At 42.5% G+C, this 25081-nt stretch overlaps 11 protein-coding genes across 11 annotated transcripts; 3 read left to right on the forward strand and 8 right to left on the reverse strand.

The window, feature by feature from the left end:
- Window positions 1-609: 609 nt before the first annotated feature.
- On the reverse strand, window positions 610-2062 carry GCK72_004126 (uncharacterized protein; the record flags this gene model as incomplete). Its single annotated transcript, XM_003101767.2, has 3 exons — window positions 610-778; window positions 823-1935; window positions 1986-2062. The coding sequence occupies 3 exons, from the start codon at window positions 2060-2062 to the stop codon at window positions 610-612; spliced, it is 1359 nt and encodes a 452-aa protein (XP_003101815.2).
- A 527-nt stretch (window positions 2063-2589) lies between these two features.
- On the forward strand, window positions 2590-4006 carry GCK72_004127 (uncharacterized protein; the record flags this gene model as incomplete). The annotated part of the gene is made up of 3 exons (XM_003101713.2): window positions 2590-2666; window positions 2717-3793; window positions 3838-4006. The coding sequence occupies 3 exons, from the start codon at window positions 2590-2592 to the stop codon at window positions 4004-4006; spliced, it is 1323 nt and encodes a 440-aa protein (XP_003101761.2).
- Window positions 4007-4655: 649 nt separating this feature from the next.
- Window positions 4656-5852, reverse strand: GCK72_004128 (uncharacterized protein; the record flags this gene model as incomplete). Its single annotated transcript, XM_053724482.1, has 3 exons — window positions 4656-4824; window positions 4869-5726; window positions 5776-5852. 3 exons carry the CDS (start codon window positions 5850-5852, stop codon window positions 4656-4658), a joined length of 1104 nt encoding a protein of 367 aa, XP_053588676.1.
- A 535-nt stretch (window positions 5853-6387) lies between these two features.
- GCK72_004129 (uncharacterized protein) lies at window positions 6388-7827 on the forward strand (the record flags this gene model as incomplete). The annotated part of the gene is made up of 3 exons (XM_053724483.1): window positions 6388-6431; window positions 6513-7622; window positions 7668-7827. 3 exons carry the CDS (start codon window positions 6388-6390, stop codon window positions 7825-7827), a joined length of 1314 nt encoding a protein of 437 aa, XP_053588677.1.
- A 1046-nt stretch (window positions 7828-8873) lies between these two features.
- Window positions 8874-10319, reverse strand: GCK72_004130 (uncharacterized protein; the record flags this gene model as incomplete). The annotated part of the gene is made up of 3 exons (XM_053724484.1): window positions 8874-9033; window positions 9078-10199; window positions 10249-10319. The coding sequence occupies 3 exons, from the start codon at window positions 10317-10319 to the stop codon at window positions 8874-8876; spliced, it is 1353 nt and encodes a 450-aa protein (XP_053588678.1).
- A 506-nt stretch (window positions 10320-10825) lies between these two features.
- On the reverse strand, window positions 10826-12279 carry GCK72_004131 (uncharacterized protein; the record flags this gene model as incomplete). The annotated part of the gene is made up of 3 exons (XM_053724485.1): window positions 10826-10994; window positions 11041-12159; window positions 12209-12279. The coding sequence occupies 3 exons, from the start codon at window positions 12277-12279 to the stop codon at window positions 10826-10828; spliced, it is 1359 nt and encodes a 452-aa protein (XP_053588679.1).
- A 485-nt stretch (window positions 12280-12764) lies between these two features.
- Window positions 12765-14203, reverse strand: GCK72_004132 (uncharacterized protein; the record flags this gene model as incomplete). The annotated part of the gene is made up of 3 exons (XM_053724486.1): window positions 12765-12933; window positions 12976-14076; window positions 14127-14203. 3 exons carry the CDS (start codon window positions 14201-14203, stop codon window positions 12765-12767), a joined length of 1347 nt encoding a protein of 448 aa, XP_053588680.1.
- Window positions 14204-14710: 507 nt separating this feature from the next.
- Window positions 14711-16176, reverse strand: GCK72_004133 (uncharacterized protein; the record flags this gene model as incomplete). Its single annotated transcript, XM_053724487.1, has 3 exons — window positions 14711-14879; window positions 14926-16050; window positions 16100-16176. The coding sequence occupies 3 exons, from the start codon at window positions 16174-16176 to the stop codon at window positions 14711-14713; spliced, it is 1371 nt and encodes a 456-aa protein (XP_053588681.1).
- Window positions 16177-16714: 538 nt separating this feature from the next.
- GCK72_004134 (uncharacterized protein) lies at window positions 16715-18203 on the reverse strand (the record flags this gene model as incomplete). The annotated part of the gene is made up of 3 exons (XM_053724488.1): window positions 16715-16883; window positions 16944-18077; window positions 18127-18203. The coding sequence occupies 3 exons, from the start codon at window positions 18201-18203 to the stop codon at window positions 16715-16717; spliced, it is 1380 nt and encodes a 459-aa protein (XP_053588682.1).
- A 537-nt stretch (window positions 18204-18740) lies between these two features.
- Window positions 18741-20241, reverse strand: GCK72_004135 (uncharacterized protein; the record flags this gene model as incomplete). Its single annotated transcript, XM_053724489.1, has 3 exons — window positions 18741-18909; window positions 18970-20109; window positions 20165-20241. The coding sequence occupies 3 exons, from the start codon at window positions 20239-20241 to the stop codon at window positions 18741-18743; spliced, it is 1386 nt and encodes a 461-aa protein (XP_053588683.1).
- A 1210-nt stretch (window positions 20242-21451) lies between these two features.
- GCK72_004136 (uncharacterized protein) lies at window positions 21452-25018 on the forward strand (the record flags this gene model as incomplete). Its single annotated transcript, XM_003101737.2, has 6 exons — window positions 21452-21523; window positions 21586-21981; window positions 22836-22961; window positions 23018-23325; window positions 23381-23495; window positions 24629-25018. 6 exons carry the CDS (start codon window positions 21452-21454, stop codon window positions 25016-25018), a joined length of 1407 nt encoding a protein of 468 aa, XP_003101785.2.
- Between the last annotated feature and the right edge of the window lie 63 nt (window positions 25019-25081).

The raw sequence follows: 25081 nt of genomic DNA on the forward strand, positions 1-25081 counted from the left end.
AACCTACCTACTGTGGCCATGCCCGAGTCTTACAGAGAATAGGTTTTATATAATCCAAGGACTGTTTCGGATTGTTCTGACTTTATCATTGCTTTTCCTATTTACCTTTTTATGAAAACTCGAATAAATCTCTTTTTACTGTTTGTTGGTTCATCGTTGATTAGAAGTGGTTCAAACAGATTTAACTCTTTTCTGTAGTTCAGTATTCTTCCTTCTATCATTGTCTCCTTCCTTTCTCTACAGAGCGCATTTTCTAAATGAGTTAGAGTGTGCCAACGTTGTGGGCCTTCACCAAGGACACATCCAGCAAGGACGCACCAGCGTCTGCCTGCTTATCGGATCGATGTCCCCTTCTCTATCTAGAGCTACTTTGGCCTAAAAGGGCCGAGGCCATATCTGTGTACGTGACCAGACAAACACATCGATATTTCTGTCCTTCTTTTGTTTTTCTTCTTACAGATGGCAGAGAGGATGAGTCTGAAACATTTCTAAACTGTGACTAACAAAAAACCAGAGACAATCTTAAAATATTCATTTCAATTAAAGTAATTGAAATCCAGATTTCGGTAAGAACAATTATACAGCCCGTGCAATTAATGAAATGGTAAATTAGAGTGATCCATGAACTTGTGCATTTCCAATATTCTGCACTTTGATCTTCACTATGAATCTAGTGTTACAGTACACCTTGTCCTCCAATTTTTTCTTCTCAAACCACACATTCAACTCAGTATTATTTCTCAATGGGATAATGACGCAATCCCGATACTTGGACAATCTGGAAATATATTAATGGGTTTGGTAAAACTCATCTAGTCTCACCTTGACACATAGCTTTTTCCTGTCTCCGCCCCTGGAACATTTCTTAAAATTTCAAAGAATCGCTCGATTTCCTTGACTTTATTGAATCCAATGGAGTAGAATCTGCTAACCTCGTTCTTTTCCGTCTCCCATTTGCTGACGAGATTCATAAAGTCTGTCTCCAAAATGTCGCATCTTTCGAGATGAATTCGGTTATTGCTGAAATTTCCTTCGAACACCTTCAGACTTGCTTTACCAACAATACATAGAAATTTGGCGGCTTGAACAATTGGATCATTCGGAAATGGTTGATAGACACATGCTAACTTCTTTATGGGGGGATTTCTCTCAGATAGGCATGACTTGATACTGGCCAGCGCGTTTTTTAGATTCCCGGTGACCCGCATCTCTCCTATTTCCAATTTTCGATCTTGAATTGGCAACAATGGTTCCACTTGCCCATTGAGTGTATAAACATAAAACGCATTTCCCGATTGTCGCTTGACAATTAGCCCTCCCTCTTCAGCAAATTGAAGGAAGAACATAAAATGTGAGTCGAATTTGTCCTCCCCGATTTGTAGGTTTCCTACTTGAACTTTATCCACTCCAAAGATCTTTCCAAGAATGTAGTCCCTGGTGGACTTGAGATTTTTGTTATACTCCACACGCTCCACTTTCTGCACAGTGCCAGTTGTAATCGTCAATTGAAGGTATTGAGTGAACGGTGGCTCCTGGTTAGTCATTCGCATTTGATATGCTAAAACTTCCAATTGTCTCTCCTCAATTCTAAGATCCAAGTCAGGATCCACATCCAATCCACGTCTCTCACGATCTGCCACCATCCACAGCAAATGCCTTTTCAAATAGGCGAGTATGTTGGCGTCTCGATTCTCCTCTAGTCCATCTTCACTTTTTAACCCATACTTATCCACGTCATACTGAATTCCACCGCTGGCATTCTGGAGTTTGACGGTTTCAGGAGTTGGTGTGGTAGTATATTTCTGGATGACACCCAGAGTGAAAGTGGTGTCATTGATTTTGAAGTCATGCGGACGCATTTTGAGATCTGGGATTCTGAAAGTTGCGGTCTGGTGAATTGTTCGGAAGCCCGGGCATCGAACGAATAATTGGAATCTAAAAATGTACAGTAGATAATGGTGTGGTATTGACTTTCTATGGCTCACCTTATATTGGCCTTCAAGTACATAGCAACACATTTTGACGATTGGTAGAACAGAGGTTGGGGACGACTAGTTGTCATACTCCTGAAAATGTCTGTCTTAAAATCAATGTATGAAGGAGAAATAAGAGAAAGAAGGTAAGAAGGAGCAGTATGCACAGGGGGGACGGTACGAGGCGCAATGGTGTGTGCAGGGAGGCGGGGCAGGGCTTGATGACGGTTATGCATACTGAGTGATCGGTGTGTCCTCTCTCAAGACCTCGATGACGTCACACCGTTTTTAAACCGTTTCCACAGACAGACGCGCGGCGTGCAAGGTCTACATCCCACCTGTATTTGCGCACAGAACCGAAGCCTTCAGAGAGGACATATCCACCATTGCCCACCGTCAGTCTACCTCGTCTCGTTGCCCTTGCATACCGCCCATCTGTCTGTGTGAACGGTTGGAAAATGGTGTGACGTCATCAAGGTCTTCAGAGAGGACACATTCATCACTGAGTATGCATAGCCGTCATCAGGCCCAGTACAATCCCCCAGTGCACATTTCTCTTTCTCTTCCTTCCTACCCACCCCTCCCTGTCCCATTCAAAATAGAAATTTTCAGAAAAATGGCAACTAGTCGTCCTCAACCTCTGTTCTACCAATCGTCGAAGTGTGTGGCTCTGTACTTGGATGCTAACATAAGGTGAGCCAACGAAAGCCGATACTGAACCATCATTTATCAAACATTTTCAGATTCCAACTATCGCTACGATGCCCTGGGTTCCAAACTATCCACAATAACCAAACATTGAGAATTAATGATCTCAAAATGCGACCGAATGACTTTGAGATCAATGGCACCGTCTATTGTGTCAGTGTCATCCAGAGATACACTGACACACCAACTCCCGAATCCGTCAAACTCCGGAATGCCAGCGGTGGTTTTCCACATGACGTAGATAAGTATGGCCTCCGTGAAGAGGGGAGGATACAAGACGCCACAAAAGTTAAAGAGTTGGAAGAGAAATTGAAGTTGATGGTGGGCGATCGTGGTTTGGATCTTGCGATTGAACAAAAAAAGTTGGAGATTTCGGCATATCGTCTTCGAATGAGTAATCAAGAACCGCCATTTACCCACGATCTGCAACTGGCATTGAGAAATGGAACAGTACAGAAAGTGGAGCATGTTGCGTATGACAAAAATCTCAAGTTCACCAGGGATTACATTCTTGGAAGGATTTTTGGAGTAGCTAAAAGAAAAGTTCAAATCAAGGATTTACATATTGGACATGACGATTTTGACTTACACCAGATGTTCTACCTCCGAATGGCTGCTGATGAAGAAGACCGAGATGTGCCGCAGGAAGACGGACCGTACAATGCATTCCAAATTAAACGTTGCGAAGATCAAATGGAACCATTGTTGCCTGTTCCAAAAGGAAAATTGGAAATCGGAGAGATGCGAGTCACTGGAAATTTGAAAAACGCGTTGGCTAGTATCAAGGCAAGTCTATCAGTGAGCAATCCCCCTTTGAAAAAGATAACATGTCCCTATCAACCACTTCCGGATGACCCGGTGCTTCAAAACACTGAATTTTTGTGTGTCGCTGGAATTGGAAGTCTGAAAGTGTTCAATGGAAGACTCAATAATCGAATTCATCTGGCGGAATGTGATGTCATGGCAGCGGGTGTCACGGATCTTCTTAATATATGTACGAAGGTTGGACAATTCTACTCCATTGGGTTCCAATTTCAAACACCTATTGAGGAATTCTTCGAAATGTTCAGAAACCTTCCAGGCGTGGAGACAGGAGAAAGCGATGAGTCAAGGTAAGAATAGATAAGCCTTACGAAACCCATTAATCTTTTTTCAGATTGTCCATGTACCGGGAGTGTTTAATTGTCCCGATGACTGATGAGATCGAGTTAAATACGTGGGTCGATAAAACAAACGATGAGGACAAGGAGTACTGCGACACTAGATTCATCGTGAAGGTCATAGTACAAAAAAGAGGACACGCACAAGTCAAACAATTTTTCTAATTGTTCTAATAATTATATATTCTGACTTTATTTTTGAAAACTTTTTGAAAACTCGAATAAATCTCTTTTTACTGTTTCTTTGTTGTTTTTAATAAGCATTTCAGTATTCGTTCTTCTCTCATTGTCTTTTTTCTTTCCCTACAGAGCGGATTTGCTAAATGATTCAGAGTGTGAAAAACTTGTGGCCCTTCAGCAAGGACACATCCATCATATACCATTCACATCTTCACTGTCCTGTGTTTTTCCTCCTGCACACCGCGCGTTTGTCTGTAATAGGCTGTCAGCGAGGACGCTCTCATCAGGGGGACCTCTTTTCTGCTCATCCCAATGCAGCTGAAGAGTATCCGAAGGATTTTGTACGGGAGAGCTGTTAGGTACCGTAAAAACTGTATTTGAGGTGCATGCAACTCTATTGTTCAAAGGCTCCGTCGAGGGCACCACTATTAAAGGGGCACTTCAAATAAAGTAGCACCTCAAATACAGTTTTTACGGTATATCTCATGCTAAGGTCAAATTGATCCATTATTACTAGTTGAAGATGGACACACAGTAAACCCGCAATGAAAGAGACAAAAAACGGGGACTGTAATAAAAGATTTATTAGAATTAAAGTCTTAGAAATCTCAATTCCAGTAGTAACACATACAAATTAGAACAATCCATGAACTTGTGCATATCCACTATTCTGCACTTTGATTTTCACTATGAGTATATTGTCACAGTACGCTTTATCCTCCTCGCTTGTTCTCTCACACCACACATTTAACTCGGTCTCGTCTCTCATCGGAATAATAACGCACTCCCGGTACTTGGACAATCTGAAAATATACTAATAGGTTTGGTAAGGCTCATGTAGTCCTACCTTGACTCATCGTTCTCTCCTCTCTCCGCCCCTGGAAGGTTTCTGAACATTCTGAAAAATCGGTGCATTAACTTTTCTTGTTTGAATCCAATGGAGTAGAATCTGCCAACATCGCTCTTTTCCATCTCCCATTCCCATTTGTTGATTAGATTCATAAAGTCTGCCTGCACAATATTACAACTTCTGAGATGAATTCGATTGCTGTTGCGATTTCCATTGAACACCTTGAGACTTGCATTACCGACAATACATAAAACTTCAGCGTTTTGAAGCACTGGGTCATCCGGAAGCGGTTGATAGGCATATGTCAACTTCTTCAAGGGTGGATTGCTCTTGGATAAACTAGTCTTGATACTAGCCAGTGCGTTTTTCAGATTCCCAGTGACTCGCATCTCAGCAATTTCCAATTTTCCTTCTGGAACTGGCAACAATGGTAAAATTTGACCACTGAGTGTACGCATATGAAACGCGTTGCCCGGTCGCCCGGCATATATACGATGCTCTTCAGCACCTTGAGAGATGTACACCACATGTGAGCATTTGTCTTCTCCGATTTGTAGACTTCCGACTTGAACTTTTTTTACACCAAAAATTCTTCCAAGAATGTAATCCCTGGCGATCTTGAGATTCTTGTCATACTCCACACGTTCCACTTTTTGCGCCGTGCCAGTTGTCATTGCCAACTGGATATAAGTGAATGGTGGCTCCTGGTTACTCATTCGCAAACTGATGGTTTCAACACTGAAGACGGTGCCATTGATTTCAAAGTCGTTGGGGCGCACTTTCAAGTCATGGATTCTTACAGGTTCAGTCTTGTGTACAGAACGGAATCTAGGGCATCGTAGGTACAATTCGAATCTGAAAATCAGGAGTGGATATAATTTTGAATAGGTTTGATATGACTTACCTTATATTAACCTCCAAGTACAGGGCGACACACTTCGACGATTGGTAGAACAGAGGTCGGGGACGACTAGTTGCCATTTTCTCTGAAAAAGTATGTCTTAAAATCGATGTATGAAGGGAAAATGAGAAAAAGAAGGTAAGAAGGAGCAGTGTGCCCAGTGGGGACGGTACACTGTGCAATGGCCAAAAATGAGGTCCAACACCCCGCAGGACGGGTGCACACGTCAAATTGAGAGAGATCCACAGTGTGCAAGGGGAGCGATACAGGGCTTGATGACGGTTATGCATACTGAGTGATGGATGTGTCCTCTCTGAAGACCTCGATGACGTCACAACGTTTTCAAATCGTTTACATAGAGAGATGCGCGGTAGGCAAGGGCAACGAGACGAGGCATACTGACGGTGTGGAATGGTGGATGTGTCCGCTCTGAAGACCTCGTTTCCGCGCGCAAACACATTGGAGCATCATGCCTTGTACCGCCCCCGTCCTGCGGGGTGGTGAACCTAATTTCTCTCCATTGCGCATTGTACCGTCCCCACTGTGCACACTTCTTTTTCGCTTCCTTCCTACTCACCCCTCCCTGTCCCATTCAAAACAGAAATTTACAGAAAAATGACAACTAGTCGTCCCCAACCTCTGTTCTACCAATCGTCGAAGTGTGTCGCTATGTACTTGGATGCTAATATAAGTTGAGTCGTATCAAACCAATCCCAACCATATTTACTCTCGATTTTCAGATTACAATTGTACCTACGCTGCCCGGGATTCCAAACTATCCATAATACCCAAACATTGAGAATTAATGATCTCAAAATGCGTCCGAATGACTTTGAGATCAATGGCACCGTCTATTATGTCAGTATCATCCAGAGATACACTAACACACCAACTCCTGAATCCGTCAAACTCAATAATGCTAGAGGTGGAATCAAGCATGACGTGGATAAGTATGGTCTCCGTGAAGAGGGAATATATCGAGACGCCGCAAAAGTTAATGAATTGGAAAATCAATTACAATCGATGGTGAGCCATCGTGAGACTCTGAGATGGAGATGTGATGTGGTGCGCAGTCTGGATCTTGCGATTGAAGAGAAAAAGTTAAAAATTTCTGCATATCGTCTGCGAATGAGTAATCAAGTACCACCATTTACCCATGATCTGCAACTGACGTTGACAAATGGAGCAATACAGAAAATGGAGCATGTGGCGTATGACAAGAATCTCAATTTTACCAGGGATTACATTCTTAAAAGGATCTTTGGAGTAGCTCAGAGAAATGTTATAATCAAAAACCTACATGTTGGACATGACGATTTCGACTTACACGATATGTTCTACCTCCGAATTGCTGCAGAAGATCCAGTGCAAGATACGTTTCAGGAACGCGGGCCGTACAACGCATTCCAATTGAGCCGTTGTGAAGATCAAATGGAACCATTGTTGCCAGTTCCAGAAGGAAAATTGGGAATCGGAGAGATGCGAGTCACTGGGAATCTAATCAACGCGCTGGCTAGTATAAAGACAAGTCTATCAGTGAGCAATCCACCGTTGAAGAAGGTAACATGTGCCTATCAACCACTTCCGGATGACCCAGTGCTTCAAAACGCTGAATTTTTGTTTGTCGATGGAATTTGTAGTCTGAAAGTGTTCAATGGTAGACTCAACAATCGAATTCATCTCACGGAATGTGATGTAGTGCAAACGGATTTTATGGATCTTCTTAATGTATGTACGAAGGTTGGACAATTCTACTCCATCGGGTTCCAAGATCAAACAAGTATAGAGGAATTCTTCGGGATGTTCAGAAACCTTCCAGGCGTGGAGAGAGGAGTAAGCGATGAGTCAAGGTATGACTAGATGATTCCCAATTATACCCATTAGTATATTTTCAGATTGTCCCAATTCCCAGAATGTATCATTATCCCGATGGGAGACGAGACCGAGTTGAATGTGTGGGTTGACGAAACAAACGATGAGGATAAAGAGTACTGTGACACTAGATTCATAGTGAAGATCGAAATACAAAAAAGAGGTGACGCACAAATCAATTAATTGTTCTAATCTACCATTTTATATAATGCATGTACGTGTTCCCCTGAATTTGGATTGTTCTGACTTCATCATTGATTTTCCTGTTTATCTCTGTTTGGAAACTCGAATAATTTTATTTTTACTGTTTGTTCGTTCGTTGTTGATCAGAAGCGGTTTGAACAGATATAACTCTTTTGTGTAGTTCAGTATACCTTCTTCTCTCATTGTCTTTTTTCTTTCCCTACAGAGCGCATTTTCTCTGTAACTTAGAGTGTGAAAACCCTGTGGGCCTTCAGCAAGGACACATTCATCATTCAGAATTCACACCTTCATTATGACTGCCTTGTATTCTTCCCCCAGCACACCGCGCGTCGGTCTGCTTATCGGTTGATGTCTCTTTCTCTATGGTCTACTCTACAGATTGCGTTTGCTTAATAAGTTTGCGAGCGAAAACCGTGTAGGCCGTCACTCCCATAAGGAAGACCTCATGAAGATTAAAGTACTAAAAAAAGGGACACGCACGAGTCAATTAATTGTTATTATGTCCCATTTCATAAATCGTCCGGTGTGTATAAGTGATTTTCTTGGATTTGGATTGCTCTAGTTTTATCTCTGTTAAAATCGATTTTAAAACTCGAATAAACCTCTCTTCGCTGCGTGTGACATCTGTCCCGTTGTCTTCTCTTCTTAACTTAGCACGCTTGCTCAACGGAATTGTGTGCGAGAACGATTTGACATCGTTCGGAGTTCGTTCACTCCCCATCCCCCACTAGCATACGGAATGAGTTTCCCATGGTACGCAAGTCCGTATAGGTGTTAATCGGTTTTCCTAGAGATACTTTAGCCTAGAGCGGTCGAGGCCATCGGAAGACTTAGGAAAAAGGAGACATCTGGACAAATTGAACCACAGACAAATAGCAAAGGGGATGACACATTTTTAAACTGCGAACTAACAAAAACCAGAGACAAAAACAAAATATTCATTCGAATTAAAGTTTTTGGAATTCAGATTCCAATATAAACCATTATACAGCCCGTGCAATTAATAAAATTGTAAATTAGAATGATCAATGAACTCGTGCATATCCACTATGCTGCACTTTGATCTTCGCTATGAATTTATTGTCACAGTACGCCTTATCATTCTCGTTTGTTCTCTCACACCACACATTTAACTCGGTCTCATCTCTCATCGGGATAATGATGCACTCTCGGTACTGGGACAATCTGAAAATATACTAATAAATTTGGTAAGGCTCATGTAGTCCTACCTTGACTCATCGTTTTCTCCTCTCTCCGCCACTGGAAGGTTTCTGAACATTTTGATGAATCGCTTAATTCCCTTTTCTTGTCTGAATTCAATGGAGTAGAATCTGCCAACCTCGTTCTTTTCCGTTGTCCATTTATTAACAAGATTCATAAAGTCCGTCTGCATAATGTTACAACTTCTGAGATGAATTCGATTGTTGTTGAGATTCCCATTGAACACCTTGAGACTTACGGGACCAGCAATACATAGAATTTCAGCGTTTTGAAGCACTGGGCCATCCGGAAATGGCTGATAAGCACATGTTAACTTCTTCAATGGGTTCTCGGATAGACTTGTCTTGATACTAGTCAGTGCGTTCTTCAGATTTCCAGTAACTCGCATCTCGGCAATTTCCAATTTTCCTTCTGGAACTGGCAACAATGGTTCAATTTGACCACTGAGTGTATAAACATCGAAAGCGTTGCCCGGTCGCGCGAGTACTATCTCTTCATCTTCAGCATGATGAAGGCCCAAACGTGAGTTGAATTTGTCTTCTCCGATTTGTAGACTTCCGACTTGAACTTTTACTACACCAAAGATCTTCCCGAGAATGTAATCTCTGGTGAACTTGAGATTCTTGTCATACTCCACACGTTCCACTTTTTGCACAGTGCCAGTTGTAATCGTCAATTGGAGATATTGAGTGAATGGTGGCTCCTGGTTACTGATTCGCATACGATAGGAGAGAATCTCCAATTGTCTCGCCTCTATCCAAAGATCCCAGTCATGCTCCATATCACATCTCTGTCTCTCACCATCTCTCACCATAAATTCCAACAGCGCTTCCAAAAAGTTAAGTTGGGTGGCGTCACGCATTGCACCCGCCATCTCTTGATTCCCCTCCTCACGTCCATCACTTCTTATCCCATACCTATCCACGTCATGATGGATTCCACCGTCGGCATTCCGGAGTTTTACGGATTCAGGAGTTGGTGTGGTTGTTGAGTATTTTCTAATGATTCCAACACTGAAGACGGTACCATTGATTTGAAAGTTGTTGGGGCGCACTTTCAACTCATGGATTCTAACCGGTTGAGTATTGTAAACAGAACGGATTCCGGGGCATTGTAGGAACAATTGGAATCTGAAAATGGGGAATAGATAATAGTTTGGATAGGTTTGATATGGCTTACCTTATATTCGCATCCAAGTACAGGGCGACACACTTCGACGATTGGTAGAACAGAGGATTGCGAGTTGTCATTCTTCTGAAAAGTATGTCATAAAATCAATGTATGCAGGGGAAATGATAAAAAGATGGTAAGAAGGAGCAGTGTGCACAAGGGGGACGGTACACAGTGCAATGGTCAAAAATGAGGTCCACCACCCCGCAGGACGGGTGGGTGGGGCAAGGCATGATGACGGTGTGCGCACTGATTAGTGAGTGGTGGATGTGTCCTCTCTGAAGACATTGATGACGTCACATCGTTTTCCAACCGTTCACACAGACAGATGCACGGTATGCAATTGCAACGAGACGAGGTATGCTGACGATGTGCAATGGTGGATGTGTCCTCTCTGAAGGCTTCGTTTCCGCGCGCAAAGACAGATGGCATACAGAATAGGTAATCCTGCGTCTGAAACATTTATAAACTGCAAACTAACAAAAAACCAGAGACAGTAATAAAGGATTTATTCGGATTAAAGTTATAGTAATCGAAATTTCAGTAAGAACCCTTATACAGTCGGTGCATTTAATGTAATGGTAGATTAGAACGATCCATGAACTTGTGCATATCCGCTGTTCTGCACTTTGATCTTCACTATATATTTAGTGTTACAGTACACCTTATCCTCCTCGTTTGTTTTTTCAAACCACACATTCAACTCGGTCTCGTCTCTCATTGGGATAATGATACATTCTGGGAATTCAGACCATCTGAAAATTGATATTGTATAATTTTGTAAAGCATGACTAGTTTTACCTAGTCTCCTCGTTATCTCCTCTTTCAGCGCCTGGAATGTTTATGAACAGAGAGAAGAACTCCTCAATTTCCTTGACTTTGTTGAATCCAATGGAGTAGAATCTCCCAATCTCGCTTTTCTCCATCGCCCATTTGTTGACAAGATTCCTAAAGCTCTTTTGCTGAATGTTACAACTTCTGAGATGAATTCGATTATTGTTGATTTTCCCATTGAACACCCTAAGACTTGCTGTACGGGCAATACATATAAGTTTAGCGGTTTGAACGAGTGGATCATCCGGAAATGATTGATATGCGCATGTTAACTTTTTAAAGGGGGGATTGTTCTCGGATAGACATGTTTTAATACTAGCCAAAGCGTTTTTCAAATTCCCAGTGACAATCATCTCTCCGATTTTCAATGTTTCTTCTGGAACTGGCAACAATGGTTCAATTTGACCATCGCGTGGACTCATATGAAACGCGTTGCCCGGTTGCTCGAGAACTATCTCTTCATCTTCAGCACGATAAAAGCCCAAACGTGAGTTGAATTTGTCTTCTCCGATTTGAAGGCTTCCTACTTGAACTTTAACCACTCCAAAGATCTTCCCGAGAATGTAATTCCTGGTGAACTTTAGATTCTTGTCATACTCCACAAGTTCTACTTTTTGCGCAGTGCCATTGGTAATCGTCAATTGTAGATATTGAGTGAATGGTGGCTCCTGGTTAGTCATTCGCATACGATAGGAGAGAATCTCCAATTGTCTCGCCTCAATCAGAAGACCCCAGTCCACATCCCATCTCTGTCTCTCACGATCCCTCGCCATCCATTCCAACAGATCTTCAAAAAAGTTGAGTTGAGCGGCGTCACGCATTGCACCCGTCATTTCTCGAGTCTCCTCTTGTCCATCTCTTCTTATTCCATACCTATCCACGTCATACTGGATTCCACCGCCGGCATTTGAGATTTTAACAGATTTTGGAGTCGGTGTAGTTGCTGGGTATTTCCTTATGATTCCTACACTAAAGACGGTGCCGTTGACCTCAAAATTGTTCGGACGCACTTTCAATTCATGGATTCTGACAGGTTGGGTCTTGTGCACAGAACAGAATCCGGGGCATCGTAGGAACAATTGAAATCTGAAAATGGGGAGTAGATAATAGTTTGGATAGGTTTGATATGATTTACCTTATATTAGCCTCCAAGTACCGGGCGACACACTTCGACGATTGGTAGAACAGAGGATTGCGAGTTGTCATACTTCTGAAAAAGTCTGTCTTAAAATCAATGCATGTAGGTGAAATGAGAGAAAGAAGGTAAGAAGGAGCAGTGTCCACAGTGGGGACGGTACAATAGGTAACAGACAGCAATTAGGCCAACCACCCCGCAGGACGGGTGGGTGGGGCAAGGCATGATGACGGTAGTGAGTGATGGATGTGTCCTCTCTGAAGACTTCGATGACGTCACACCGTTTTCAAATCGTTTACACTATGCAGACGGTGTGTACTGAGGGTGTGAGACGAGGTGTACTGACGGTGTGAGACGGTGGATGTGTCCTCTCTGAAGGCTTCGTTTCCGCGCGCAAAGACAGATGGCATAGAGAAAAGGGGATGCTGCGTCTGAAACATTGCTAAACTGCAAACTAACAAAAAAAGCAGAGACAGTGAAGGATTTATTCAGATTAAAGTTATAGTAATTGAAATTCCAGTAGGAACACTTATAGTGAATTTAATGTAATGGTAGATTAGAACGATCCATGAACTAGTGCATATCCGCTATTCTGCACTTTGATCTTCACTATATATTTAGTGTCACAGTACTCTTTATCCTCCTCATTTGTTTCCTCAAACCACACATTCAACTCAGTATTATCTCTCATTGGGATAATGATACATTCTGGAAATTGGGACAATCTGAAAATAAGTTTTGTAAAATTTAGAAGGGCCTAGTCTTACCTCGTTTCCTCGTTATGCCCTCTTTCAGCACCTGGAAAGTTTTTGAAAAGAGTGAAGAGTTCCTCTATTTTCTTGACTTGTTTGAAACCAATCGAGTAGAATCTGCCAACCTCGCTCTTTTCCATCGCCCATTTGTTGAGAAGATTCATAAAATCCGTTTCCATGACATCACACTCCCCAAGATGGATTCGATTGTTGTGTCTTTCATTAAACACTTCCAGAGTTCCATATCCAGCGACACACAAAAACTCGGCGTTTTGAACAATTGGGTCATCAGGAAATGATTGATAGGCACATGTTAATTTCTTCAAAGAGACGTTAGTTTTGGATAGACTTGTTTTGATACCAGCTATAGCGTTATTCAAACTTTCATCAGTGACAATCAATTCCGAAACTTTCAAATTCCCATCTTGAATTGGCAACAATTTTTCGTTTTGACCATTGAGTGTATTACCATGAAACGCGTTGCCTTGTTGCTCGGGAACTATCACTTGCTCTGCAGTAAATCGAAGCAATCGCCCCAAAAGTGAGTCGAATTTGTCTCCTCCGATTTGTAGTCTTCCGATTTGAACTTTCATACCGGCAAAGATTTTTTCAAGAATGTAATTCCTGGTGATTTTGAGATTCTTGTTATACTCCACACGCTCCACGTTTTGCACAGTGCCATTGGAAAATGTCAATTGAAAATATTGAGTGAACGGTGGCTCCTGGTTAGTCATTCGCATAACATAGGAGAGAATCTCCAATTGTTTCGCCTCAAGATCCAAGTCAGACACTACATCCAATCCTCGTCTCTCACGATCTGCCACCATCTGCCGCAATTGCTTATCCAAAAAGATGAGTATGAGAGCGTCTTGATTCCCCTCTTGTCCATTACTTCTTAACCCATACCTATCCACGTCATGCTTGATTCCACCGCTGGCATTCTGGACTTTGACGAATTCAGGAGTTTGTGTGTTAGTGTATTTCTGAATAACACCCATAGTGAAAGTGGTGTCGTTGACTACGAAGTCATTCGGACGCATTTTGAGATCATGGACTCTTAGAGTTGCGGTCTGGTGAACTCTTTGGAATTCAGGGCATCGTAGGGATAGTTGGAATCTGAAAATGCTCAGTCAATGATGGATTGGTATTGACTTTCTATGGCTCACCTTTTATTAGCATCCAAGTACAGAGCCACACACTTCGACGATTGGTAGAACAGAGGTTGGGGACTACTAGTAGTCATTCTTCTGAAAATGCCTTTCGTAAAATCAATGCATGCAGGGGAAATGAGAGAAAGAAGGTAAGAAAGAGCAGAGTGCTCAGTGGGGACGGTACAAAAGGAAATGGACAGCAATTAGGTCCACCGCCCCGCAGGACGGCATCGGGACGAACCGGTACCCATACAGGCAGAAGGATAGGTAAAAACGAAAACGGGGGACGGTACGGGAAAGAATAAACAGAAATTAGGTCAACGACCCCAAAGGACGGGTGCAAACATCATATTGAGACAGATCCGCAGTGTACACGGGGGGCGGTACATAGTGATGATGACGGTTATGCATACTGAATGATGGATGGGTCCTCCCTGAAGTTTTCGATGACGTCACACCGATTTTAACCGTTTACACAGACAGACGAGCGGTAGGCAAGGGGCAACGAAGATAGTAAAAAGAATTTATTCGAATTGAAATCATAGTAATCGAAATAGTAGGAACACTTATACAGTCGGTGCATTTAATGTGATGGTAGATTAGAATGATCCATGAACTTGTGCATATCCGCTATTCTGCACTTTGATCTTCACTATGAATCTAGTGTTACAGTACACCTTGTCCTCCTCGTTTGTTTTTTCAAACCACACATTCAACTCGGTCTCGTCTCTCATTGGGATAATGATACATTCTGGGAATTCGGACCATCTGAAAATTGATATTGTATAATTTAGTAAAGCATGACTAGTTTTACCTTGTCTCCTCGTTATCTCCTCTTTCAGCGCCTGGAATGTTTATGAACAGAGAGAAGAACTCCTCAATTTTCTTGACTTTTTTGAATCCGATGGAGTAGAATCTGCCAACCTCGCTCTTTTCCATTGACCATTTGTTGACAAGAATCATAAAATCCGTTTCCTGAATGTTACATCTTCCGAGATGGATTCGTTTATTGTTGATTTTCCCATTGAACACCCTAAGACTTGCTGTACGGGCAATACATATAAGTTCAGCGTTTTGAACAATTGGATCATCCGGAAATGGTTGATAGGCGCTTGTTAACTTTTTAAAGGGGGGATTGTTCTCGGATAGACATGTTTTGATACTAGCCAAAGCGTTTTTCAAATTCCCAGTGACAATCATCTCTCCGATTTTCAATGTTCCTTCTGGAACTGGCAACAATGGTTCCGTTTGACCACCGAGTGTATTAGGTTCAAACGCGTTGCCCGGTTCCTCAATAACTAGACCTTGCTGCATATGAAGGAAGCGCCCCAAAAATGAGTTGAATTTGTCTTCTCCGATTTGAAGGCTTCCGACTTGAAATTTTACACCGGCAAAGATCTTCCCAAGAATGTAATTCCTGGTGCACTTTAGATTCTTGTCATACTCCAAACGTTCCACATACTGTACAGTGCCGTTGGTAATTGTCAATTGGAGATATTGAATGAACGACGGTTGCTGGTTAGTCATTCGCTTTCGATAGGAGAGAATCTCCAATCGTTTGGCCTCAATCCGTAGATCCAAGTCAGGCACCACATCCCATCTCAGTCTCTCACGATCTTTCAACATCAGCTGCAAATGCTCTTCCAAATGGGTGATTCGGGTGGAGTCACGCTGTGCAGCTTCCATCGGTTGAATCTCCTCTTGTCCATAATTTCGTATGCCATACCTATCCACGTCATGCTGGACTCCACCGCCGGCATTCGACACTTTCACTGGTTTTGGAGTCGGTGTCGTTCTTGCGTATTTCCTGATGATTCCTACACTGAAGACGGTTCCGTTGACCTCAAAATTGTTCGGACGCACTTTCAATTCATGGATTCTAACAGGTTGAGTCTTGTGTACAGAACCAAATCCAGGGCATCGAAGGTATAGTTGAAATCTGGAAATGTATATTACTTAGGTAATGGAAGTGGTTTACTATTGCTTACCTCAAATTAGGCTCCAAGTACAAACCCACACACTTCAATGTTTCATAGAACAGAGGTTGGGGACGCGCAGTTGTCATACTTCTGAAATTTCTGTTTTCAATGTTTAAGAGACCGGGAGAGGGCGGGTAGGAAGAAAGAGTAGGAGCAATGTGCACAGGGGGACGGTACAATGCCCAATGGATAGCAATTAGGTCAACCGCCCCGCAGGACGGGTGCACACGTCAAATTGAGAGAGATCCACAGTGTGCAAGGGGGGCGATACAGGACTTGATGACGGTTATGCATACAGAGTGATGGAAGTGTCCTCTCTGAAGACCTTGATGACGTCACATCATTTTCAAATCGTTTACACTATACAGACGGTGTGTACTGAGGGTGTGAGACGAGGTGTACTGACGGTGTGCAACAATGGATGTGTCCTCTCTGAAGCCTTCGTTTCCGCGCGCAAAGACAGATGGCATACAGAAAAGGAGATGCTGCGTCTGAAACATTGCTAAACTGCAAACTAACAAAAAAGCAGAGACAGTAATAAAGGATTTATTAGAATTACAGTTATACAATTTCAGATTCCAGTAGGGACACTTATACAGTCCGTGCATTTAGTGTAATGGTAGATTAGAACGATCCATGAACTTGTGCATATCCGCTGTTCTGCACTTTGATCTTCACTATGAACTTAGTGTTACAGTACACCTTATCCTCCTCATTTGTTTCCTCAAACCACACATTCAACTCGGTCTCGTATCTCATCGGGATGATGATACATTCTGGAAACTGGGACCATCTGAAAATTGATATCGTAGAAATTAGCACGTCTTGTCAATTTAGAAGGGGCTAGTCTTACCTTGTCTCCTCGTTATATCTCCTTTCAGCACCTGGAATGTTTATGAACAGAGAGAAGAACTCCTCTATTTCCTTGACTTCACTGAATCCGATGGAGTAGAATCTGCCAACCTCGCTCTTTTCCATCGCCCATTGGTTGACAAGATTCATAAAATCCATTCCCACGACAAAACACTCCGCAAGGTGGATTCGATTGTTGAGTCTTCCATTGAACAATTTCAGACTTCCAATTCCCGCGACACACAAAAACTCAGCGTTTTGAACAATAGGGTCATCAGGAAATAGTTGATAGGCACATGTTAATTTCTTCAAGGGGGCGTTAGTCAGTTTTGTTTTGATACTAGCCAGCGCGTTTTTCAAATTCCTAGTGACTCGCATCTCCGCAACTTCCAAATTCCCATCCTGAACTGGCAACAATGACTCTATTTGACCATTGAGTGTATTAACATGAAACGCGTTGCCCGGTCCGTCTTGTTGCTCGGCAAACATGTACTCATCAGCGAATTGATTTAAGAAGAATTCAAAACGTGAGTTGAATCTGTCTTCTCCGATTTGTAGTCTTCCGACTTGAACTTTAACCAATCCAAAGATCCTTCCAAGAATGTAGTCACTGGTGTACTTGAGATTCTTGTCATAATCCACACGTTCCACGTTCTGCACAGTGCCGTTGGTGATCGTCAATTGTAGATATTGAGTGAACGGTGGTTCCTGGTTAGTCATCCGCATTCTATAAGAGCGAATCTCCAATCCTTTCGCCTTAATCCGAAGGTCCAATTCTGGGACCACAGCCCATCTCTTTCTCTCACGATCTCTCACCATCCCCTGTATGTCCTCTTTCAAGCGGTAGATTCGGGTGGCGTCACGCATTGCAGCCTCCATCTCTTGATTCTCCTCCTCACGTCCATCACTTCTTATGCCATACCTATCCACGTCATACTGGACTCCACCGCCGGCATTCGACACTTTCACTGGTTTTGGAGTCGGTGTCGTTCTTGCGTATTTCCTGATAATTCCCACACTGAAGACGGTGCCGTTGACTTCAAAATTGTTCGGACGCATTTTCAAGTCATGGATTCTAACCGGTTGAGTCTTGTGTACAGAACGGAATCCGGGACATCGTAGTGATAGTTGGAATCTGGAAATGCATATCACATAGGTTATGATATTGATTTTCTATTGCTTACCTCAAATTAGGCTCCAAGTACAAACCCACACACTTCAATGTTTCATAGAACAGAGGTTGGGGACGCGCAGTTGTCATACTTCTGAAATTTCTGTTTTCAATGTATAAGAGACCGGGAGAGGGCGGGTAGGAAGAAAGAGTAGGAGCAATGTGCACAGGGGGACGGTACAATGCCCAATGGATAGCAATTAGGTCAACCGCCCCGCAGGACGGGTGCACACGTCAAATTGAGAGAGATCCACAGTGTGCAAGGGGGGCGATACAAGACTTGATGACGGTTATGCATACTGAGTGATGGATGTGCCCTCTCTGCAGACCTTGATGACGTCACACCGTTTTCAAATCGTTTACACTATACAGACGGTGTGTACTGAGGGTGTGAGACGAGGTGTACTGACGGTGTGCAATGTGGATGTGTCCTCTCTGAAGGCTTCGTTCCCGCGCGCAAAGACAGAACGCATACAGAAAAGGGGATGCTGCGTCTGAAACATTTCTAAACTGCAAACTAACAAAAAAGCAGAGACAGTAATAAAGGATTTATTAGAATTAAAGTTATACAATTTCATATTCCAGTAGGAACACTTATACAGTCCGTGCATTTAGAGTAATGGCAGATTAGAACGATCCATGAACTTGTGCATATCCGCTGTTCTGCACTTTGATCTTCACTATGAACTTAGTGTCACAGTACACCTTATCCTCCTCATTTGTTTCCTCAAACCACACATTCAACTCGGTCTCGTATCTCATCGGGATGATGATACATTCTGGAAACTGGGACCATCTGAAAATAGATATCGTAGAAATTAGCACGACATGTCAATTTAGAAGGGGCTAGTCTTACCTTGTCTCCTCGTTATCTCCCCTTTCAGCACCTGGAATGTTTATGAACAGGGTGAAGAACTCCTCTATTTCCTTGACTTTTCTGAATCCGATGGAGTAGAATCTGCCAACCTCGCTTTTTTCCATCGCCCATTTGTTGACAAGATTCATAAAGTCCGTTTCCACGACAACACACTCCGCAAGATGGATTCGATTGTTGAGGTTACCACTGAACACTTTCAGACATCCAGTTCTAGCGACACACAAAAACTCAGCGTTTTGAAGCACTGGCTCATCCGGAAGTGGTTGATAGGCACATGTTAACTTCTTCAAGGGAGTGTGTGTCTCGGTTAGTTTTGTTTGGATACTAGCCAGTGCGTTTTTCAAATTCCCGGTGACTCGCATCTCCGCAACTTCCAAATTCCCATCCTGAACTGGCAACAATGACTCTATTTGACCATTGAGTGTGTTAACATGAAACGCGTTGCCCGGTCCTTCTTGTTGCTCGGCGAACTGCTGCTCATCAGCGAATTGATGAAAGAAGAACCTAAAACGGTGGTGGAAGTTGTCTTCTCCGATTTGTAGGCTTCCGACTTGAACTTTGACCACACCAAAGATCCGCCCAAGAATGTAGTCACTCGTGTACTTGAGATTCTTGTCATACTCCACACGCTCCACGTTCTGCACAGTGCCATTGGTAATCGTCAATTGGAGATATTGAGTGAACGGTGGCTCCTGGTTAGTCATTCGCATTCGATAGGAGAGAATCTCCAATCTTTTCGACTCTATCGCAAGATCCAAGTCAGGCACCACATCCCATCTCTGTCTCTCACGACTTCTCACCAGCCACTGCAACCGCTCTTCCAAACGGGTGACTTGGGTGGCGTCACGCATTGCAGCCTCCATCTCTTGATTCTCCTCCTCACGTCCATCACTTCTTATGCCATACCTATCCACGTCATACTGGATTCCACCGCCGGCATTCGACACTTTCACTGGTTTTGGAGTCGGTGTCGTTCTTGCGTATTTCCTGATGATTCCTACACTGAAGACGGTGCCGTTGACTTCAAAATTGTTCGGACGCATTTTCAAGTTATGGATTCTAACAGGTTGGGTCTTGTGTACAGAACGGAATCCGAGGCATCGTAGTGATAGTTGGAATCTAGAAAATTGGAATTTGCATATTACGGTAATGTTGCTTGTTTACTATTGCTTACCTCAAATTAGGCTCCAAGTACAAACCCACACACTTCAAAGTATCATAGAACAATGGTTGAGGACGACGAGTTGTCATTTTTCTGAAATGTTCTATTTCAATGTGAAACGCGCTCTATTGAGAAGGGGAAATTACAACGGGGGAAGGAGATATGGAGACAAATCAATAGCCATACAGGTAGGAGGATGAAAAGAGCGGTGTGCACGTGTGGGGACGGTACGGGGAAGAATGAGGTCCACCACCCCGAAGGACGGGTGCACACATCACATTGAGATAGATCCGCAGTGTGCAAGGGGGTGGTACAGGGCCTGATGACAGTGTGCGCACTGAATAATGAATGTGTCCTCGGGTCTACGCGCAAACGCATTGGGTAAACGCGCTCTGTTGAGAAAGGGGACATCGGAACATACTGATATACAGACAGACATCGGAAGACGATGATTTAAATTACAAAAGTTTATTCTGCAAGTATTCATGATTTTTGGACAATCTGAAACTGAGACATTTCAAAACCTTGGCACTTCATAATTTCAGGGGATTGACATTTTGAAAGCAAACATCAATGTCAAGTTAAATCTTAGGTTAGATCACGAAATTCACAGATTAGTAATTGGGATTTTATCCACTAGTTAAGGTTTTAGGTCACCAGTCAGATTTCTAGGCCACTACTTGTAATTCTAGACGACAGGTTTGAAGTCTGGGTCCCCAGCAGGTGTTCTAGGGCTTCAGTTATGCTTCTAGGTAGTCAGACGGAATCCTAGGCTACCAGCTAAAATTCTAGGCTCCCAGTTTAAACTCTAAGTGACTCTAGGTGCCACTGCCACTGACATCGAAAAAAAAGCCATGTTTGAAAGGTAAGGCAACATGATATCAAGTTGAATCGCTATCACATTTATTGTCACACAAAAACCTTCCCAGAGCTACCCTCGGGAGAGTGGGCCATACTTGTGTACACAATGAGATTCCCATAGGCACTCTTTGTAAGTTCATGTAGGTGTAAATCTTTTTTCCCAGAACTACTATGACCCTCAGGAGAGGGGGCCATCGTTTCAAGGGCAGGGAGGAGATACAAAATAAGATTCCCACAGCTACTCTACGCGAGTCCCTGTAGGTATTTATCGATTTTCCCAGAGCTACTTTGGCCTAGAAGGGTCACGCCATCTTTCTCTGTGTGCGTGACTAGGCATACACATCGATCTGACTGTCATCTTACCTCCCGAACCCAAAAAATCAATTGTTTTTCTATCTCTCTCTCTCTCTCCCTCTCTTCATCCCATTATTTTCAGTTATGGATTCTGACGACGATATTCAGCTGAACGACTCCGATTCTGATGGCGAATCCGAGGAGAAGGGTACTCAGGTTAGTGCTTCTAAACCCCGCCCCACACACTTTCAGTTTTTTAATATCAATTTTTGTTCCAGATCCTCTCCTTCGCCGACTTGGAGACCAAGATGAAAGATGCCATCTCAGAGATCCAAGACATTCTAGAAGTAAAACCAGGAGTGTGCAGAATCCTGCTTCAGAAGCACAAATGGGATAAGAACTCTCTTCTGGAACGATTCTACGAGCACCCCGATACCAATGAATTCCTGAAAGCCGCTAATGTGATCCCCGAGGAGTCCGAAACTTTCCCAGAGCTACCCGTTCCCACGGACTGCGATATTTGTTGTATGCCAGGAGAGCTCACTGGCCTCGCTTGCGGTCATCTGGCGTGTATCGATTGTTGGAGGGCCTACATCTCGGATAGGATCAACGATGGGAAGTGTGAGGTCGAGTGTATGACTGGGGAGTGTATGCTGTTGATGGAGGATGAGAAGGTAAGGGAGATGATTAGCGGACACTGTGTACTCCACGTGGATAAGAACAGAATAAGGACGGGATTATTATGTTCCTAGGAAGGTGTGATGACGCTCCATTGATAATTAGATGCAAGCCCGTTTATCAGCTGAACAAAGACGGTAACCTTGTCATTTTGACACTACAGTGATTTTTTTTTGGTTTCGAAATGTCATGGTTTTGAAACGTCCCAGAGCCAATAGAACCGATTGTTTCTGGTACGAATTAGAGCTGTCCGTATCAGAACTGCGACGTATTAGAACTCGGACAAAATAGAACTGGTACAAATCAGAACTGTCACTTATTAGAACTGTCAATATTAGAATTTCGGACGAATCAGAACCGTCTGTATTAGAACAAAGGACAGGCGGAACGGAAATCGGAAATGCTGAAACTTCCGACTTCTTTTGGAACCTTTTTCTGCCAAATTCCGAAATTTTCAGTTCCGCGCATCCCTAATTAGAATCACCCTAAACAGAAACGATCGTATTAAAACTGTCCCAATTAGAACTGTGTGTATTAGAACTGACTGCATTAGAACTTTGGACGTATAAGAACCGATTGTTTCAGAACTGGTACATATAGAAACCATCCGTATTAGAACTGTCCGTATTGAAACTTTGGACGTATCAGAACTGGTACGAATCAAAACTGACTGTTTGAGAACTTACCCTATTAGAACCGCCCTAATTTGAACTAACTGTTGTAGAAGCTATCGTATTAGAACTGGGGCGAATTAAAACTATTACGAAGTTGAACTGTCCTTTCCAAAACTGGCCTATCAAAGCACCAGTTTTTCAGATTTTGCCTTCAAACTCACCTACGTATCTTTCAGGTCAATTTCTACATCACCGACCCCATAATCCTAGAAAAACGCCGTCAACTCATTGTCAACAGCTACGTGGAAATCAACAAATGTCTTAGATGGTGCCCTGGGAAGAACTGCGGGAAGATTATCAAGGTAACTGTCTTTTTTCTGAAATTGAAATTATCCAACTTCATTTTCTCCTTTTCCAGGCCGCCCACAGCGAGCCGCACCTCGTCCAATGCTCCTGCGGCACTCAATTCTGCTTCTTCTGCGGTAACGACGGCCACGAGCCCGTCAGCTGCCGTTTGCTGAAACTGTGGGAGAAAAAGTGTCTTGATGATAGTGAGACAGCGAACTGGATCAGTGTACACACCAAAGACTGTCCGAAGTGCTTGGCACCGATTGAGAAAATCAGTGGATGCAACCGGATGCTTTGCAGAAACCCGTCTTGTAAGTTCCAGTTCTGCTGGATGTGTATGAGAGATTGGGATGTGCATGGATACTCGCCGTGTAATAGGTTTGTTGAAAAAAACTGTCAGTAGAGCGTATATGAATCTGTAATTTTTATAAAGCTATGACCCAAAGAAGGAGAAGGATCGTGTGAAGAATCGTGCGAACTTGGATCGCTACCTGTTCTATTATAATCGGTATAAGGGACATGGCGATAGTTTGAAGTTGGAGAAAAAGGTTAGTGCGCTCTATTGGTTTTCAATCTCTCTGATTTAAAGCCTTTTATTTCGACTCATTATAAAAAACTTGGAAAAGTTTAAGGTGATTCAGAATTCTCACGTTGTCAGCTTTCTAACCATACTGAATTTAGATAAAATAAAGACGATAGGAAAGCTGACGCCGTGATAATTCAGAATTAGTTTCAGAACATTGATTTGTTTCAAGATGAGCAGAGTTATAAGGCTTTAAAACCGTGTAACTTTGTTAATTTTGAATATTTTCAAAAATTCAATATAGATTCCAGAATTGTCACGTTTTCAACTTTTTATTCATGTTAGATTTAAATTAATTTTATACGACTCTAATGCTGAAGACATGAGAATTCAAACTCTTGTTTCAGAACTTTTCTAGCGTCAGAATGAACCGAGATACATTGCTTGAAAATCTCGTATCTCGGCTCTTTTTGATGCCATACAAGTTCTGAACACAGATTCAGAATCCTTACGTCGTCAGCTTTCCAGTCATTTAAAATTTGAATGAAAGTAGTATTGCTAAAAAGCTGAAAACATGGAGATTCTGAATCAGTTTTCAATGTTTGACTAATTTCAAGTTGAACAGAGTTACAACCATTTAAATGAGCCGCGGTATCAGACTTCAAAGTCGTGAATTTTGGCCCATTGTAACGATTTTCAAAAATTTGAAACTGATTCAGAACTCTCACGTCCTCCGCCTTTTAGCGATACCAAATTTAGATATAACTAGAATGAATAAAAAGCTGAAGACGTGAGAATTCAGAATCTAGTTTTAATATTTGTCTAGCGTCAAAATGAACCGAGATACTTCGCTTCAAATTCTTGTATTTCGACCCATTGTAAAGACTTTTGAAAATTCAAAACTGTTTCAGAATCCACGCGCTTTTATTTTCTCAATTTTACGAAATTTAAATGAAATTAATATCACCGGAGAGCTGATTCAAAAACACGTTTTCCGCTTTCTAACAATACCAAATTTAGATGAAATTAGAATGAATGAAAAGTTGAAGACGTGAGAATTCTGAATCTAGTTTTTACACTTATCTAACGTCACAATAAACCGAGATACATCGCTTCAAAGTAAAAATTTTGAATCAACTTCCATAAATCCAATTCCAGCTCGTCAAAGCCGTCGAAACCAAAATGGAAGTGTTGCAACATCACTCTCAAATCTCCTGGGCTGACGTTCAATACCTGCCAAAAGCAGTGGAGACTCTCTCCACATGCCGTCGCACCATGATGAACACTTATATCTTTGCTTTCTACTTGGAACATAATAACCACGCAGAGATGTTCGAAGCAAATCAAAGAGATCTCGAAATGGCAACGGAGCAACTCTCCGGGTTCTTGGAGCAAGATTTGTTGTCACAATCCGGACAGGAAAAAATGAAGACGCTGATTCAGAATGTGCAGGACAAGTGTCGTTATGTCGAGCATAGACGCAAAATTCTTATGGATCATGTCGTCGAGGGAACCGAGCACGATGTATGGGTTTTTAGAGAGGAATGATTCATCTATCAACTATCTGTTATAATGACAATAATTCCTTTATTTTTAATTCTGGAAAAATGT

The sequence above is a fragment of the Caenorhabditis remanei genome, chromosome II (assembly GCF_010183535.1).
Source record: "Caenorhabditis remanei strain PX506 chromosome II, whole genome shotgun sequence".
NCBI lineage: Eukaryota > Metazoa > Nematoda > Chromadorea > Rhabditida > Rhabditidae > Caenorhabditis > Caenorhabditis remanei.